The sequence below is a fragment of the Meriones unguiculatus genome, chromosome 16 (genome assembly GCF_030254825.1).
Source record: "Meriones unguiculatus strain TT.TT164.6M chromosome 16, Bangor_MerUng_6.1, whole genome shotgun sequence".
NCBI lineage: Eukaryota > Metazoa > Chordata > Mammalia > Rodentia > Muridae > Meriones > Meriones unguiculatus.
This window is the reverse complement of record NC_083363.1, coordinates 59,949,661-59,967,999: the sequence shown is the minus strand read 5'-3', so window position 1 is coordinate 59,967,999 and position 18,339 is coordinate 59,949,661. Positions and strand designations below refer to the sequence as shown.

Sequence of the window (18,339 nt, the reverse complement as noted above, 5' to 3'; positions counted from 1 at the left end):
CATATTATTTGGTGTCATAATTAGTGACAGGGAGCTTTGGCCAAGGAGAATTGAGGGAGATCTGGGATTGGAAGCCTCAGTCCAGAAGTCCTGGATTCGTGGAGCTAAGTGGTGAAAGGCTTGGCTGGGAATAGAGCCTGGCTCCTGCAAGCCATATTGCTATGTTATAAGCCAGCAGGGCTGGAGGCCAGCACTGCCTGCTGCTCGCTGAAGGATGTGCTGTCCCCTACTCATATTTCACGTGGAAAAGGCAGTCATGACCAGAGCGCCCAGCCAATCCACCAAACGTCCCATCTGTCCCCATGATGTCAGGAAGAGGAGCAGAGCTACCCAACCCGCCCTGCACTGAGTGAAGACTCCCTGGGACACACACGCGGTGCTGAAGGCCATCAGCGTGTAAGGTGTGAGTGGGAGGAAGGGACAGGGACTTGACATTTGCAACGTAATTACGTGTAGCAGCCTCCCAGCTAAAAGGATTTTAATTTCGTGGAGGACGGGAGGACTCCCACGTAGGAGTGGTTGAATATCCTGCCGAATGATTTAGTCAAAGGATGCCAACTAGAATTTTTGCATAAGCCGTATTGTCACAGGCAGGACACCTGGTGACCTCTCCGTGGCCCTGTTGTCTGGGAGAGACTCTTCCCTGGCCGCTGCAAAGCTGGACCCCACCTTTTTATCTTGAGGTGATTGTTTTCATTGTGAATTCCCTTCCTCGGATTGGGTCTTTTTATTCTGGCCAATACAAAAAGAGAAGTTTCAAGTGGAAGAAAAAAGGAAAAGAAAAAGGTTTATCCTGCTGAACCCTTTAGGCTTTGTTAAAATCGATCATTTAAGTGTCCAGCCCTGAGAGGAACAGCAGCAATAAGATCGATGACTTCCCATTTCAATTAAAGTTGCTTAAATGGTTAAAAACTTCCCCCCTTAGCCAGCACAGCCTGGGAAACGTAAAACAACGTAAGGCAGGGTGCTCCCCCTCCTGAGGAACCAGGTTCCATGCACGTCAGGGTCCCGGTCAGTGTCAAGGAACAACAGCCGTGTTTGAGTCCTTGCTGCTTAACCGCCATCCACCAGCCTCCTCCACAACAGTGCCTTCGGACAGCCAGGAACAGCACCCTGGAGCCCCAGTCTCCAAACGCCAACAGTGACTCCTGGAGTTGAGCAGGCACTAGAATGCTTTCCCAGCATGCGTGAAGCTCTGAGTTTGTCTCCCGGTTCTGCAGAGCTGGCACTACAAAACAGATTGTGTGTGAAAAGGGAACAGTTAGCCTCTTACACAGTCTGGGTCCTTCTGGAGCGAGCACCTGAAGGGCACGTCAGGGGACACTGGAGGCGTTCCACGAGAGAGAATTCCATTTGATGACATCGTTGTTCCTCTGTCTGACATGGATTTCAGCTTCTCCGAGCAAACTGTCCTAGTTTCTCCACACCCAGGAACCTGTTTGTTCAAACACAGTGAGCTCTCATCCCTGCCAATTTGCACAACTTGCTCTGTGGAAAGAGGGCCTTTCGGAGAGGTAGGACTTATAGAAAGCCTCTCCATGGGAGGCCATCCATCTCTCTCTGTCCCTCAGCCACAAAGGAGAACAAAAAGCAAAGGCCCTGTGCTTGTGTGTGTCAGGTCACTGGCATGTTGCTGCTGTGTGTCAGGGCCATGGCTACATGTTTGTGGGTGATGGTGGATAAAAAGAAAAGAAAATGTCCCATTTGGATCAAGTCCACCAATCACTTTTGTTTCAGAGAAGTCCTTTTTTTCTTTAAGTATGTATATACTGCAGGCCAGAAGAAAGCACCAGATCTCATTAGAGAGGGTTATGAGCCACCATGTGGTGGCTGGGAATTGAACTTGGGACCTGTGGAAGAGCACCCAGTGTTCTTATCCCCTGAGCTACCTCTCCAGCCCTTACAGGGAACTCTTAGAAAAAAGGTGTGCGTGGCTGTGCCCCGGCTCCGCCAATTTCTGTGCAGCAATGAGTGCAGTTTCGTTTATAGTGTTTAATTGCATTTTATAGGTGTGTTCATGACCATCATAAAATACGATGAAAAACAATGCGCAGACTATTATTCCAGAAGTTTAAAAACTCTAGATTTTCCACTTAAAAACAGACTCAATGAAAAATCTATTTACACTGAGAGGATCCAGTTTTATTTCAGCAGCTTTGGTATATTGGATGCTGTACCTGTGACGGTGTTAAGGGGCAGTTTCATTTTTCCTCCTGACTTGTATATGGCTGCAGAAAGCAATGCCTTCAGGGTACTGTGAATCCACCATCGTGCCGGACAGTCTGAGTGAAGTCCCATTGGTCCCAGTGACTTTATAACGGCCTGATTTAAGAGCACAGCAGTAGAAATCACCTGAGAGGAGAAAATGGGCCAATCTTCAAGCAATTTTCAGTGCTTAGTGCAGTGAGCCCGCCATTATATGCAAAGAAGACTCTAAGACGTGTTTGCAAATGGGCCAGAGGCGGCACCAGGTTCTCCTTCAGCATGGCAGGCTGCTGTTGTGGCTGCCAGGGGCTGGTCAGAAAAGTGGATATGTTTACCTGGCCACAGGCACTGCTGTCTGTCTATGACTCAGCCTCCGTATCAGGTTTTAAGAATGCATTCTTGTTCTGCAGATTAAAACAGCATTGATTGAAGAACTAGAGGCTATCAGCTACTGCCATCATTAAGAGTAACTTAGAAAGCCTGTGAAATCTAAGGTGCCATAGCTTAGGACCAAAAGCGTTAATGACAATCCTTTAGTGGTGTGGTCTACAAAACAGGACACAAAGAAAATGGCCAAACTTAGATACTAGAGTGTAAAGCAGATAATGATGTGGAGAATTTCAAGTTGCCATGGAGACACTCCGGCTCACTGGCCATGATGCTGCGCCCTCTCAGAAGGCACCACTCTTCCCTAAGCTCAGAAGAAATTCAGAACAATTCAAGGATTACTGTAGACTGGGGAAGATCAAACAAACAGGTCAACAGCACGATTCCTGCTGAAATGCACCAGTGGCCAAGCTGCATGCAGTAACTGTAGCTCAGCAAGCCTGGAAAGTAATTAACTACCCATGACATACGGTATGGACAAGTTCTCGGTGGCGATGGGAAAGGCAGAAGAATGCCAGTAGGAGTAGTTCCTGGCAGTGCTCATTCTCCAAGGGGAGTGGCCTTTGGTTCAAGATAGGGTTTGGTGAGAGCAGAATGTTCCAGACAGGGGAAAGGAAGAGCAGAGCTTCAAACCAGGGGCAGCATGTCATCAAAACTGATGGAGCCTGCCTAGACTTCGCTCGAGTCCCTCATGACCTGAACGCAGACTGGACCGCAGAGGCCCCAAAGACTCATTTTCCGACTGGAAACAAGATGGTGATGCAGCAGAGACCGCATTCGAGAAACATTGCTCAGGGAGGAAGGCTGGAGGTGGGATCTAAGCGCACTGAGCTACAGACCCCCAAACCGGAGAGGATGAAAAAGCCAACTGTGATGGTTCATCCTAAGAGAAGAGAAATGCCAAAAAGGAAGCATGGACACAAGCAAGAGAGCAGCAGTGAGAGCTGTAAGCTTGCCTCCATAGGTAGGGCCTGGGGGCTGAAGCTCAGGTCAAGCGTTGGGATGCGAAGCCAAAGACCAGTCGGGGCAGCAGCTCTGCTCCTTCTGAGGCTGTAGCAATGGGTATGTGTCATGACCCAGTGTTCCAAACCCACACGACCTAAACCATCAAGAAACGGTCCCTAACGCATGCTTGTCCCCACTGGCGTGTCACCTGTAACAGTTACACCCACTTTATTTCAGCTGGTAACTAAAGCAGTTGTACATGTGTCCATGGAAACTACATAGCTCCTGCTCATTTTACTGTGAATCTTTTAAAAATGCTCTAAAAATGGTTTCTTTGAAAGCGAAAGGGAACAAGGAGTAACGGTGAAAACTGCCAAAGTTCAAATCAGTCAGTATGTAAGCCAAAGGAGGAGAGCCACTCTGTTCAGGCAACCGGAAAACCGGTCAGGTGGAGGCGTGGGTCCCTTGGAGATGAACTGGAAAAGCAGAGGTGGTGGGAGCAGGCCCGTTTTGCTAAGGAAACCTTTAGCCACACCAGACACCCAGCAAGGGGAATAGAGGCTTCAGACCTGGCTGGGAATGGGAATGGTGAAGGAGCAACCGCTGGAAGACAGACAGCTACATTCTGGAAACTCTGGAACCACGTTGTCACGTCTGTGTAGTAGTAACACTACCGTGTCATCCCCAATATAGTGCCACAATCCTGACAATATTTGTAGAGAAATAAGAAACAGGAAATGAGGCCCTCTTTTGTTCCCATGGTTTTTGACCCAAAACTAGTTATGTGCTTTGGTTCTGATTTTGTTTCTTAGTTTGGTTAATTAAATGTGGTGTTTTAATCAGTCCATGTTCATTATCATAGTACATACTGGTGGCACATATACGCTTTTCTAAGCGTTCTGATCTCTTTGAATAAAGAAATGTTCTGACTGCCCAGTACTGCAGGGAGGTAGAAGACCCATTAGAATCTAAAACAAGACAGTTTAAAATAAGCGTATCATAATGGGTTAAACAGTCCATGACGAATGTCTCTGCTGACATCATATCCCCTGGCTGGTATAGGCTGTTCATGAATAGGTCAGGTTTATTGATCACATGACACAGAGGATGTAAAGAAGTTTATGCTGATGGCATCTAAAGGATTTAAAGGGCTGTTATCAATCTATTAGAGTAAGCGCTTTGAAAGGCGCCACCGGACGCACAGCTCCACCTGACTCAGATCAGTCAGACAAATTGCCTTCATCTCCCGGGAGAACCGGCACCGGCCAGGGTTACCGCTTTAATATTACACGTGTCTAATGTCCCTGTTTACCAGCTACCTAATCAGCACTCCAGAGGACGCCCTCCGGGTTTGCGTTGTTACAGGGGTGGATATCATTTTACAATTAACTTCATCACAACTGGGACCTAAGCATACTGCATCACAGTTTCTTAGTGTTCACTGTGAGGCATCAAGATAATTAAATATTGGCACCATTTCTGTATATGAACATATACATATCCATGAAATTATTATCAAATGTATTTGCAGTTTTTAAGTTAGAGGGGGATGTTTCTCTAGACGCTTTGCAAAATAAGATTTTTCACTTTTTTCTTATACATACAATAAAAAAAAAGTATTCACAAATTAGGCCCTGAGGGACCACGTTAAAGTACCTACAAAGATAGGCTATCTGAATATATTGAGTGGGCTTTGAATTGCTAACTTAGGAGAAAAAGAGTGTATTTTATACACAGGCTGTAATTTGAAAGTGCAAAAAGTATGTATGATTCCATATTAAGCAAAGTTTCTAAATTGTGCTTTATGTGTGAATGAAAGGAAAGAGTGTTTTCAACAGGCCTTGCACTTAGGCAGTAATGGCATCTCATATTCTCTTCCTCTAGGCCTCGCAGTGCAGACTATTTTATGCAAGAAGCTAAACGGATGAAGCATAAAGCAGATGCAATGGTGAGGCCCTTTTCTTTCCAGATTTGTTCATCCAAATTGTGTTTGTGCTGCAGCTTCATCGCTGGGGCAATATAGCCTGGGTAATTAGAAAATCTATTACAAGGATGGCTGGGCCTGCTAAATGGGAAAATGTTTATATAATCAAAGGCTCATAGCCCAATAAATTACGACTTCACTCAGTAATGTCTCACTGGAAGAAAGCCCTGGATAAATGACTATTTCAATTTAGTCTTAAGGTTTGAGTAGTAACTAGAGCCAGTGGAGTCAGTGGGTGGAGCTATTAGAAAAAAATTGAATTTGCGTTTTCCTCTCTGGCTAGGCTGGCTGGCTCTTTCTTGGCTCCAACCCAGGGATCAAGTCCCTTTTCAGGAAGACTGGTGTTCCTCGTGTGTGTGTGTGTGTGTGTGTGTGTGTGTGTGTGTGTGTGTGTGTCAAAAAGGAACATATCTCCTCAAGTTTACAACATAGAAACAGTCAGCTGAACTTAAAACCTCAAATCTCCATGATTTGATCTTTTCACAGGACAACTTTTCTGACTTGAGTGATCTCCAATTTTGGAGGCCTTAAGGCTTTCAGGCAAGAAATAGAAAGACTTTTGGTTTGTTTCTACCTAGAAATTCTAGCTTTCTTTTCCTGTGGAGCTCATAAAAAGCTCAATCAGGGGGCTGGAGATAAAGGTGGCACCTCAGATACCTTTCTGAGTATGATTCCAGTGGGAAAGACGCAGAAGCCCTGACAGCTGTCCTCCCAGCGTGCCCCACGCTGCCCACCACACAGTTATCTGACGTCAGCTGCCACGGAGCACCAGGGTAACGTGGAAATAGGCAGTGCTCATCAGAAAATAGAGAGCAGTGCGAGGAACAGCTCTTGTTCACAGAGCCACAATCCCTAGCTACGGTGGAGACTTTAGGTCATCCAAAGAAACTGATCTGTGGCTCGCCCTTTCTATAGTACTTAAGAAGAGAGAAGAAAGAGGGAAGGAAATTAATGATTGCATGGCTACTTTTGAGAAGAAAAAGGGCTGGAGAGATGGCTCAGCCATTAAAGGCTAGGCTCACAACCATAAATAGAAGAAGAAAAAAAAAGCAAACAAAAAACACATACACTTTTTTTGTTTTTTGTTTTGTTTTGTTTTGTTTTTTGAAACAGGGTTTCTCTGTGTAGCCCTTGGCTGTCCTGGAACTCACTCTGTGGACCAGGCTGTCCTCGAACTCAGGAATCCACCTGTCTCTGCCTCCCTAGTGCTGGGATTAAAGGTGTGTGCTGCCACTGCCGCCACCACCACCCAGGTGCCTGTTTGACTTATATTAAAATTGTGATTTGTTAATAAGAGTTTTGCTCTGTGCTTGTTCTCAAAGGTATCACTATTACTAAAAGTTGGGTTATTTTTAGCAGTCGGGCTGAGGGTAGTGAAGAGGGAGAGGAATGGAGAGGGAGGGGCACAAGGGTAGGACTGGATGGATAGGAGGGAAGGGGCTGGGATCAGGCTCTCAGTGATCTAATTAATAAATTAATCAGTTAATTAAAAGACGGGCCTGGAGAGCCACGTACGGCAGCAGGCCTGTGAATGCTGACACTGCTCAGCACCACGTGCGGATGAATTTGATGGACTAGGGAGAAGGAAAGAGAAATTCTCGAAGTTGAAGCTTTGAGCTGCGCTGTCAGCTGTCACGTGAATTCTGCCTGTAAACACTCTCTTACCTCAAACTGGTGGCAGTGTGAGGGGACAGCTGTCGACTTGCACTAGATCCCTTTCGTCCAAGAGAAATGGGCTCCAGTCTCCGTAGAGTTCCTTGAAGCTGTAGCTTGCTCAAAGCCTTGTATACACTGTCTTTGATAGGCAGTGAAGCACAGAAACACATGAACAATGCCTAGTAACCCTTAGTAACGCAGGCAGTGCAAACAGAAAGCCACGGTAAATGTGTAAGCGCAAGAGCCTTCTCTTCCTGGAACTTTCCTCATCACATTTTCAGACCGTATCGACCAGAGGTACTTGAAACCATGGGAGGAGAGCTGTGGGTCACAGAAGCTGGGCCTCTCAAAGCATGTAAACTCTGTGGTGATGACCCTTTTTGTAAAAGCCTCTTAGTAAGGAACACATGGCTGATTCTCTTGGTCAGGTGGAGAAGTTCGGGAAGGCCTTGAACTATGCCGAAGCAGCCTTGTCCTTTATCGAGTGTGGAAATGCAATGGAACAAGGGCCGATGGAGTCCAAGTCTCCATACACCATGTACTCAGAGACCGTGGAGCTCATCAGGTAAGCCCCGCTGGCAGCAGGGGGGGGAGGGGAGCAGAAATGCAGTATACATGCGAACATATGGGGAACACCAGAAAAGAATGGCAGCACACACGCTCCGCCACTGGCGGCCAGCGTCCCTCCCCGGGGTAAGGGTGGTCACATGCCCTGCCACCTTCCTGGGCGAGGCAGGCCACCTCCTGCACAAAGCCTCCCTGACTCTCCAAGGAAAGGCATGTCAGAGTGAGCGGGGACGCGTCCCCATGTCCCTCAGCTGGGAAGCAGTAGGTGTTGAGCTCAGCTGCATCTCTAAGCTGCTTGAATATAAACAGTCAACAGGGGAAAAAACGGAGCTGTAAGTCCGTGGTAGAACAATGGGCCGGCTGCACAAGCCACCGGGCTCCGTCCTCATCACTTAGAGGAATAAATGAGTCCATTCATTCTACTTTTCAAAAAAAGTGACGAGAAAAAACTACAGTCATAACCTCATCCTAAAATTCAGAGTAGACCTGAGGAGGCATTTCTCAGAAGAAGACAAGTACACGGACAATCAGCGTATCGCCGAACCACAGGGAAACCACAGGCAATGTGGAAGGGAAGGCCGTCTAGAGAGTCTTGCCCTGAGAAGGTTGTGCTTAGCAGATACTTGAGGCTAGGCTAAGTACCCAGGCCGTGGAGCTTACGGTGAACTTCAGTGTCGTGTTCTGCCTAAAGACATCCATGCCATAAAGTATGTCTGTGTGTGTTATCACTAGAGCCCCAGAATGAGAGGAAAAGAGAATGGGACAAAAAGAGTATTAGAAGACACAGCACTAGGGCTAGACATCACTGAACTAGCCAAAAGACAGGTTCAGAAAACCAAGAAAAACCCAAATAAAATGAACCGAGAGAAGTCCATGCCAAGACATTTCATAACAACATGTAACAACAAAACCTTAAATCCTGAAAGCAGTCAGAAAGAGAGGGCGTGTCATCAGTATGGAGCCCACTCCCAAGGACAGCGGTAGTCTTTGCTCATCTGGGCAGAGGGAGTGTGCTGATTGTCAAGTGCAGAAAGAAACCGTCCAGTGTTAGAACTGGAGTCAGGCTAAGGAAAACAAGAATTTGTAAAAAGGGAGAAAGCATCCCATATTTCCCTCTTGGATTCTCAGAGCACAGGGAAAGTTGGAAGAGAAAAACAACAAAAACTAATTATGTTTGGAAAAATGCCATAATACAATCTAATTATTTGTAAGCTAATAGGAACAACTACAACAAAAATATTTCTTAAGACTGAAGGAACTTCCTCGATGAAAAGGAAATGTTGGGAGAAGGAATCTTGCTGGTAAGGTTGGAGGAAAGAAGAGAAGTGTAGCTGTGCACATAATGAACCGTTCCTTCCAGTGAGCTTCGTAAATCGCATGTGATGGTTGAAGCAAATTTCACACCACCATCTGGTACTCAAGATAGTACTACTTAAAAGAAGGGAAGGTTAAAGGCTTCTGTGCTTCAGTCGGTGTAAACGTTGACACCATCAAACCCTAGTCACGTAGGCAGGGTCGTACCCGGGGCCAGCTCGGGGAAGCTGCAGAGGGCTCGCTTGGAGCTGCAGCCCCGCAGCGTTACCGCAGACCTGAGCATTGCTGCCTCGGCCATTCCCAGCAAGCTGCTTGCTGTGCCGAGAACGGCACCAGGTAAAATCTGGGCTAACCCTAGACGCTCTGTGCCTGACATCACACTTTACAGATTAGGAAATAGACACGTGGCGGTGTCAAGACATGTGTCTGAGCTCTAATGAGCAGCGAGGCGGGAGTGTAGCCTGGGACCCCTCACCATTGCGCACTGCCTCAAGATTCTCAAACATCTCAATGAGGTATTCATTGAGAGAAAGCAGCGGTCACAGCTTTCCTATTTCAGGGAAGAGGAAGTAAGAGCAATCCAGGAAAGACACTTGCTTCTCCTGACACTTGTCAATAGACAGAAAAACAGACATTAAAATGTATTCCTAACAGCTACATTGTCATCAGACAGGAAGTTACATGTAACAAGGAAAAGGGTTAATTAAGCATCCCTCTAAGTACCGGGGTGACCTTCCCCTCCATCCTCAAGGACTCGGCATGGTGAAAATGTAGGGGGAGATGGACACTTGGCCATGTTTGTGAACAGTTCCTGAGCTGGCAGCGCTCCCGAGAGTTTGTTCTGTGTGAGAGAGCAGAAAGTAGCACACAGCATAAAAACCACCTCCCTAGTGGTCACAGGAAAGCCATCAGCTGGTTCATTGGCCAAGGACACCTGATGCTCCTGCCGAGGACCCAAGTTCGAGTCCCAAAGCTCACAACCACTTGTGACTTGAACTCCCAAGGCTCCACTCTGAGCCTCATGGGCATCCACACCCATACACACCCACATGCGTGCGCGCACACACACATACACATACACACACACACACACACACACACACATAAAAAGAAAAGAAAGAACAAAGAAAAATGGAGTGCCTGACTGTGTAGTGGAGAGAAGGACGGCCCACTCTAGAGAAGGTTCTGGTGATGCTCAGCACTTTTTAATTTGATTTTTTTATTATTTTACCTTTTCTGTGTAGGTATGCTATGAGACTAAAAACCCACTCAGGCCCCAATGCCACACCCGAAGACAAACAACTAGCTGTGCTTTGGTGAGTACAACCCCAGCTCTGGGAACGGGGTGCTGAGCCTCCTTGTGCCTCCTGATACCCCTCACCTCTTCACCCACTTAATCCCAAGCCGCCCCAACAGCCAGGAGGTTCAGACCAGTTTTCACTACAAGACCCTGAATTCACAGTGGCCAGAAATCTCATCAAGAGAGCAGTGCCACAAGCCAGTCACGGCAGCCAAACCCGGCAGGCTCCCTGTCTCAGGGAACTAGGGTGTCGACAATAGACACCAGTGTTGACCTCCGGCCTCTACACAAGCACGGACAGGCATGAGCACACGTGTATACGTGTATGTGCACACTCAAACGCACAAAAACGAAGTAAAAATAATAGTTCCTGCTTCAGCCGTTTGGATGTGAATTGTGCTAAACGGAATTTTTCCTGTATTTAACACATTATGCATTCCAGGAACATTGGCCAGTTACTTTGCATGCCAAATCAGTATGCATGCATGCCCACCATCGGTCAGGGTCAATACGCTGGACCGAGGGCTGCCCGCTATTCTTAGATAATAAAGTCATTTCTTTCATACTAGCAGATGGATAAGCAGACTTGCTGCACTTAGGATTGCAGTAGTGGGGCTGTGCAGTGATAACGTGCCCCACCGCCTCTGCTCGGCTACCTCATCCTGCATCCCGTCCCTCACCCTGCAGGGCCCTCTCTCGGTCTCTCCTGTCCTTCTATCTGTGTGCCCAAAGTGTTTTGCCCTCCTCGGGTTCACGGAGCTGTTTGTAGATCTGATCCGTGAGACAGAAAATCAAACGGAACCTCAGACAGCGTAACAGCAACACAGACACGATTTAGGTTGAGCTGTTTGACCCCGTTTCATGTGGAGTTCAAAGTGCGAGGGAGCTGGGTCAGGTTGTACTGGGCGTGTTGGGATTCCAGCAGGTCAATACCTGATCTCAGCTGGGGAAGACTTACCGTGGCAAGCGCCAGGGAAGAGAGAATTAGTCTCGGGAACTATGCCCTTTTCTTTATTGGAGTACCATGATGGGATTAATAGATTGACGGTGATTAATAATTAACGTTGGAACATATCTATGATATGAGTAATTACACAAAACATTGTAGGAAGTGAGCACATGTAACTAGCCTCAGATTAGCATTTCTGTTGTGGTTGTAACGCACTTTATTTGAACTCATTACAATCTAGTAAAGCGTTAACAAGCAGAGGTAATAAAAATCCGTGAAATTGCTGTCCTGCCTGCAAGGCCCACAGCAAACCCAGCGAGGTGAGCGGGCTGCCTGCTGGCGCTCCCTCGGCGTCTCGTGGAGAGACGCTGCCCTCTGGTGGTGGGAGCAGAGCGCGGCTGACCGCGCTCCCAGCAAGGCTGTCCGAGCTGTTCTCGCGCGTCCTGGTGGTGACTGGTAAATGCAGGCGTGGAGGGCTTCCTTGCAAGGCTGAGTTACGGTTTTTTCAAACGAAAAGAATGTCAGGTACTCCTGCGTACACTTAATGTGGTAATGTTGTAGAGGTACGTGGTGATCAAGATGTTGAGTCAGAAATGACGGTTTGTTCTGAGGCTTCACCGTGAAGGACACACGTTTCTCCTCTCCTGCCGCAGTTACCGATGCCTGGCTCTCCTGTACTGGCGGATGTTTCGGCTCAAAAGGGACCACGCTGTCAAGTATTCGAAAGCACTTATCGACTATTTTAAGGTACTGTCTAGCGAATGAGAGAACCATGGCTCCTTGCGAGAGGCCGTCTCTCTGACAGGAGCCCCATCCACCCATTGCCTTGAGGCTAAGCCTGCTCTCTCTGAGGTCCAGAACCACCCACTGATGGCACACTTGTGGCTTGCAGGGCTTGGAGAATGGGCCTTCAGAGCCAAGCTAATTTGTCCCCCTGCCTTCGTGTCCTTGTTTTTACCACCTCCAAACAGAGAATGCGCAATGGTTCACCCACTCCCGGGGTCCTGGGGTCTTCGGAGCAGACGTGACTCTTCTGTCTGAGTAGAACTCTTGGAAGTAACTACTTAGGGCCGCTCCCCTTAGTCAGTCTCTAGTAGCTGATTTCATCGTTGACTGAAAGGCTGTTTCTAAAGATAGGAAACGGCTTGTTATCGCTCAGGGACCCTCAATGGCAGTGCAGCAGCCATGGCAACTTTGATCTCAGAAAACAATCATTTTCTCTAGAAGAGCACAAAACTAGCAAAACAAACCTGCGAAAAGCATCTTCTTGATGTGCTGTTGTGAAGTGGACCTGAAGTCAATCATACGTTCAAAGTCCCTGGGCCTCTTCCCTGTCTGCCCGAAATCACACCATTGCTGCTTCCACCTCTCCTTTATCACACTGACGCACACACTCATCTTTATCAATCCTTTGTTGCCAACCTGCACGTCTGAGAGACAGCTGGGAAGCCAGGTCATGCTGGAGACGCTCCGGGCTCTGACTAGTGCAGTTGTGCATAGGGCGTGACTGCCGGGGACCGAGGAGCCAGGCTTCCTGGCCCCTGAGCATCCGCTCAGGAGATCTGGCATGGAGGTTTTCCTTCGCAAAATCAGCTCCTTTGCCCAGCCCAGTAGGCTTGCCTGTGAGCTAGCACTCAGAACACAGAGGCAGGAGGATCACTGCAAGTTTCATGCCACTTGGTGTACCTGGCAAGTTCCAGGAGGATCAGATCATGTCACACACACATATGCACATGGGGGCAGGGGCAGAGAGAGAGATGTTCAGGAAGTCAGAGCTAAGAGATGGATTGTTACAGGGAAGTAAAGCCAGAGATGCTTGAATAACGAAGTAAGCTGAATTCTGCAACCCTGACAAGCTTTTAAAGGGTTGAAAATAGTGTTTAATGTTTGCATCCGGTATCAAAATACGAACAAAACGGGTAGAGAACAGAACGGAAAGCCAGTTCCTCTTCTAGGGGTTCCCGGCACGTTTTCCAAGTATCTTGTAAGTGGAAGCTTGTATTCCGGATAGTGTGCCATGTGATTTATTGCACGCCGTGCACCTGTTAAATGCCGCCACCTAGAGGAGGCGTCCGTCACCACACAAGTCACCATCTCTGTGCAGGACATCCCAGGCCTGCCTGCCCCCTTCTCCCACTTCAGACCACATTATTCCAGCAGATCTTCAAAACGTGTCCTTCCTGTGGAAGCTCTGCGCCCAGCAGGTGCCACTTGTGCCCCACCTCAAGGACCGTTTAAATACAGTGTGGGGCCCGGAGCCTTCATGGTAAGGTGTCTGGGGAGACAGTGTTTCTGCCAGTGTGCTTCCAGGTAGGGGAAGGGCCTGGAGACTTCTATCCCGTTCTGAATCTTCTCTTGAGCTATTTCCGCAACCCCCAGGCCTCTCTCCCTCTTCCTCCACACCTCCCATCAAGAATGCTGATTAGAAGGAACACAGTCGAGGAGCCTCCATCAGCTGGGCATGTCAGTGCCATGCCGGCAGGAAGAGAGGGTCCCCTAGGATGGCGTCCTCTTCCTAGCTTTCTCCGTGAGACAGGAGAAGGTGGCAGTCTGGGATTCCACCCCATGCCTATGCCCTCTGAGGGCCTGGAAGGCCAGGTCTCGCCATCCTGTAGCTCCTGCACTCCAGCTGGATATAAGGTCACTTCGGCACTCCTTCTGCAGGAAGCACGTTCTTAGGATCGCTGGGGTCAGCTTCCTGTCCCTGGAAGGGAGACCCGGCACGAGCCTCGTAAAGATTCCCCTAATGGTCACATAGACTCTCCCAGAAGGCAGATCAGGCTTGAGGACAGGAACCCGGCTGCACTTGGCAACTTCTCTTGATTAAGGAAACACTCCCCAAGCTTTGCTTTGGGCTGGTGCGCCGCCTCCTTGGGTAGACGCTTGGCATCAAGCCTGCCTGATGATTCAAGTTTGGTCCCCAGGACCCACATGACAAAAGGAGAGAACTGACCCCCATAAGTTGTCTTCTGACCTCGATATACCCAGGACACACTCTCACACTCCAGCCAGCACATGCCACACATTCAGACACACACACATACACACACACACACGCACTCAGACAAACACACATGCAAATATTAAAAATTCCTTTAGTCTTGTTTGTTTTTAGTCACTTATCTATTGCTGGGTTGTTTCTGCTTTGTTGTGGTTCCTGGGATTAAACCCAGGAGCCTCATATACCAGTCAATCAGTGTGTGGCTGAACCATACCCCAAATCAGGAGAACTTTAAATGCCTGGTGCAAATACCTAACACACATGAAATGTAATGTCCTAACCCAGACTACCTTAGTAAGTCGAGGGCTGACAACAGAGCTGAGTGGTAGAATGTTATCCTGTGATACCTCAGGCTTAGTACCCAATACCAATATATATATATGTGTGTGTGTGTGTATGTGTGTGTGTGTGTCTTAATGAAACCTCTCAGTACAATTAACTGTACTAATATTTTTTCTAATAATAAGGTATCAAGTATCAGAATTTATAAATTTTAAGCTAGGAAAATATATCTGAAGTTATTGCTTTAAGAATATTTTCGTATTCCTTTAAGAGAAATAATTTGTGGCTGTTTTGAGACACAGTCTCTCTGTGTAGCCCTGGCTGTCCTGGAACTCGCTCTGTAGATCAGGCTGGCCTTGAACTCAGAGATCCACCTGCCTCTGCCTCTGCTTCCAGAGTGCTGGGATTAAAGGCGTGCCCTACCATACCCAGCATTAAGAGAAATAATTGTAAACTTCATAATTTATAAACAATGGCATTTGATGACATTCTTCAAAAGCGTCAGTAAATAATCCCTAAAATTAGGTATAAGGCATTCTCATCCTAAGGTGGGACAGAGTTCTCACTCTGTTCAGAAGCTTTAGAATAATTTCCAGTGAAGATCTCTGGGGTTCTTCAGCAGACCCTTACAATTATGGATAATTTGGTATCAAAACTTTGGGCGTAAAAGCCTCCACTGGGCAAAGCACATGTGTGCGTGTGTGCTCACACACAGGCGTGTACACTTATTCACATACGCTCGCTTCCACGGAAGGAGGAAAGGCCCTGTGACTGTAACTCCCCAGGTCTTGTTTCAGGGAGTCTGCACTGAGCTACAGTAGCTTAGTGATTACTGTCAGTCACCTGATAATACGCCGCTGCCCCTTGCTCAGTCTTAGCCATGGCCCTCACTGCCCCTGTTTTTATTTCCCTACAGAATTCCTCGAAAGCTGCCCAAGCCCCGTCCCCATGGGGGTCCAGTGGCAGGTAAGTTCACTTTCCCAGATGTAACCAACCCCGCATTGCCTGCTGCACGGCCCTGAGGGGCTGCTCGCCCTGCCTGCTCCCGACCTCTCCACTCTGGCCTTTCTACCTCTCTTCTTCCAGGAGCACTGGAAGCCCCTCCCCCATGTCTCCCAACCCCTCTCCCGCCAGCTCCGTGGGCTCTCAGGGCAGCCTCCCCAGCTCGGGCACCCTGTCCCCAGCGACCATCGTCAGCATCCCCCAGCGCATTCACCAGATGGCGGCCAATCACGTCAGCATTACCAACAGCATCCTCCACAGCTACGACTACTGGGAGATGGCTGACAACCTGGCCAAGGAAAACAGAGGTGTGTGCACAGCACCCCGGGAGGGCTGCCCCAGGGGCCTCCAAGGCCAGGTTTCGTGGTCTGTGGAAGGAGAAAGAAAGGGCCACCCACCACCTGTGGCGGGTTCTTTTCACCCTTGTTTTGGAAGGACAAGGGGAAGCAAGGAGATGCACATGCACACAGTGTTAGGCACAGTCCAGGTGCGGATGGGAAGTAGATGGACCAGCTCTTTACTGCCTGAGCTGCTAGCCAGGCTTGCAAGCCTGCAGCCATGCTACTCAGGAAGTTGAGGCAGGAAGATTTCCAGCTTGAGCTACAAAGGGAGTTCCAAGCTACCCTGGGCGTCATAAATAAGACCTTGTCTCAAAAACAACAACAACAACAAAGTGTTACTTGCTTACGAATCAGAAGAGACTATCTTACATGTAGTCATGAATTATAACTTAAAATTGTTTTTTGCTGATACTAGAATAGAGGTCAGTGGGATGTCTCAGGGGACAAGTCTTGAGAGGCTGAGCCCGTTCCCTAGAACCCACAGTAGAAGGAGAAAACCAGCCCTCAAAATTCTGACCTCCAAATGTGTGCATAAGTTCCTCTCTCCTTTTCTCTCTGTCTCTCTGTCTCTCATACAATAACTAAACATTGATGTAGTTATAGGTGCTTTCTGTGGCTAACTTTGCAGAGCAGAGGAAGATGTGGAGGCAGCGGTTTTTAGACTGTTAGTAGGTGGTGGTAACCTTACAACAGGGAGCTAACTCCTGTCAGCGTCCTGACAGTCTAGTCTTTCCTCCCCAGGTGCTCATAGCAGCGTGAAACTGTGTGCAGTTTTGGCGCCTGTCTTTTTCACTACAGCGTATCATGCTTTTTTTCTCACACCGCTCACTCTGGAAAGACCTTCGTGGTGTGGATGTGATATTTTTGTGACATAGTGCTTACAGAATCATGAAGCAGTGTGATGTCTCAGTCCGTGCTTCTGTTATCACATATTAAAGTAACTCCTAGTTTTTTTTTTTTAAAACAGTGTTGCAGTTAATGTTCTTATATAAATTGTTGTTTTGTGATTGTAACCCTAAGGGGGAGCTACAGAAGTTAGATTTTAGGGGCCCAGTGAGTGAAGATTTTTTTTTGTTGTTTTTGTTTTGTTTTGCTCTTTGAGACAGGGCCTCACTCTGTGGCCTAGGCTGACCTGGAAATCAGTAGGTAGTCAAAGCAGACTCCAGACTCAACATGTAGCCCAGGTTGGCCTCAAACTCATAACGACCCTCTTGCTTCAACCTTTTGAGTGCTGGAATTAACAGGCACAAGCCCCTGGACCCCATTGTATCCTGATATGTGCTTTTTATTTTATTTTTTTCTCTTGGAAAATTGACCAACTGATTCCTTTGCCTCCCGTAACAGGCAAGAATGCCAACAGGCTCATTTTCTGGCAGTGAGATTAAGTTGTGAGCCTCTGACAGTATACACCCACAAGTACTTAGCCCAGGGTCCACAGAGAGACGAGGCTCAGGTGGCATGGATGAGTCCTGAGCCCAGGAAATGGTTGATATGAGTTCCAAGGGCTGCACCTTGAAAGCCCAGTGGGAATGACGGAGGCCTCAGGCCGCCAGGAGACGCTCACTGGACGAGCCTGTATGGCAGATGGCTTTGGAAAAGGCATAGCTCAGTGGCGAGGTGGGGCAAGGCGGGCGTCCCCGGTGGGTTAAGAAGAGCAGACAGGTGTGTAGAGATAGCCCTGCCCACTCTGGGAACATGGCAGCCGGGCTCCAGGTGCCCACAGCCTGCTAGGTGCCCCTGCGGAGGGCTCCGAGACGCGTGCAGTGCAGACATGATGTGGTTCTGTTCAGCCCAGCCTGGCCCTGCTCTGCCCCTGCCGCCTTCAGTGGCAGCCCTCTGTTCCTGACGCCCCTTTGACGGCGCTGTCTCAGACACTTGCTTCCACGGCGCGCCGTTCTGTAGCACCTCTGCCGGCCAAGCTCCCGGGAGTTTCTCTCTAGTCACCACACGCACGAGTCATCTGGCTTGCCCTGCCTTCTCCCCACCCACCGCTCCCAAAAAGCACCAAGGTACAAAAAAAAGGAGGTAGCGGACACAGAGAGCTGCCCCGCTGGGAGGTAACTTCAGCAGAGGTGACCAGTCAGGGCTGACCTCTGTCTGACCCATGTCCTGGAGCCCCACTCCCAGCCCCCCTGCAGGGGTCAGCCCATGACAGGTGACGGTGACATAGTAGAGAGGGAGGCATGTTGACACTGAGTGAAAAGCATTTTTTCCCCTACCTTTGCTATTTGGGTACATGAATGTGGCGAACAACAGTCCTTTTTTGGATGGAGGGTTCTGCCTTGTTCCAGGGACACTCCAGGCCCCATAAAGGACAGCGGCTGCTTGAGACCGGGAGATGAGCGTCTCTGACGTCACTCGGGCCCTGACTCCCGGCAGTGCGCCTCACACACCTCTCTGTCTCGC

The 18,339-nt window shown here is 48.5% G+C and overlaps 1 protein-coding gene across 6 annotated transcripts in view; it reads left to right on the top strand.

Moving 5' to 3' along the window:
- The window catches only part of Aff3 (ALF transcription elongation factor 3), a 444,599-nt gene that overhangs the window by 417,373 nt on the left and 8,887 nt on the right, over positions 1 to 18,339 (top strand). For 5 of the 6 annotated variants that reach the window (XM_060369902.1, XM_060369901.1, XM_021636014.2 and 2 more), the window contains 6 exons: positions 5,422 to 5,485; positions 7,606 to 7,742; positions 10,303 to 10,374; positions 11,961 to 12,054; positions 15,507 to 15,556; positions 15,677 to 15,900. In XM_060369902.1, coding sequence (XP_060225885.1) covers positions 5,422 to 5,485; positions 7,606 to 7,742; positions 10,303 to 10,374; positions 11,961 to 12,054; positions 15,507 to 15,556; positions 15,677 to 15,900 — 641 coding nt within the window. The remainder of the gene's footprint in view (positions 1 to 5,421; positions 5,486 to 7,605; positions 7,743 to 10,302; positions 10,375 to 11,960; positions 12,055 to 15,506; positions 15,557 to 15,676; positions 15,901 to 18,339) is intronic. The other variant, XM_060369900.1, reaches the window with a different exon arrangement.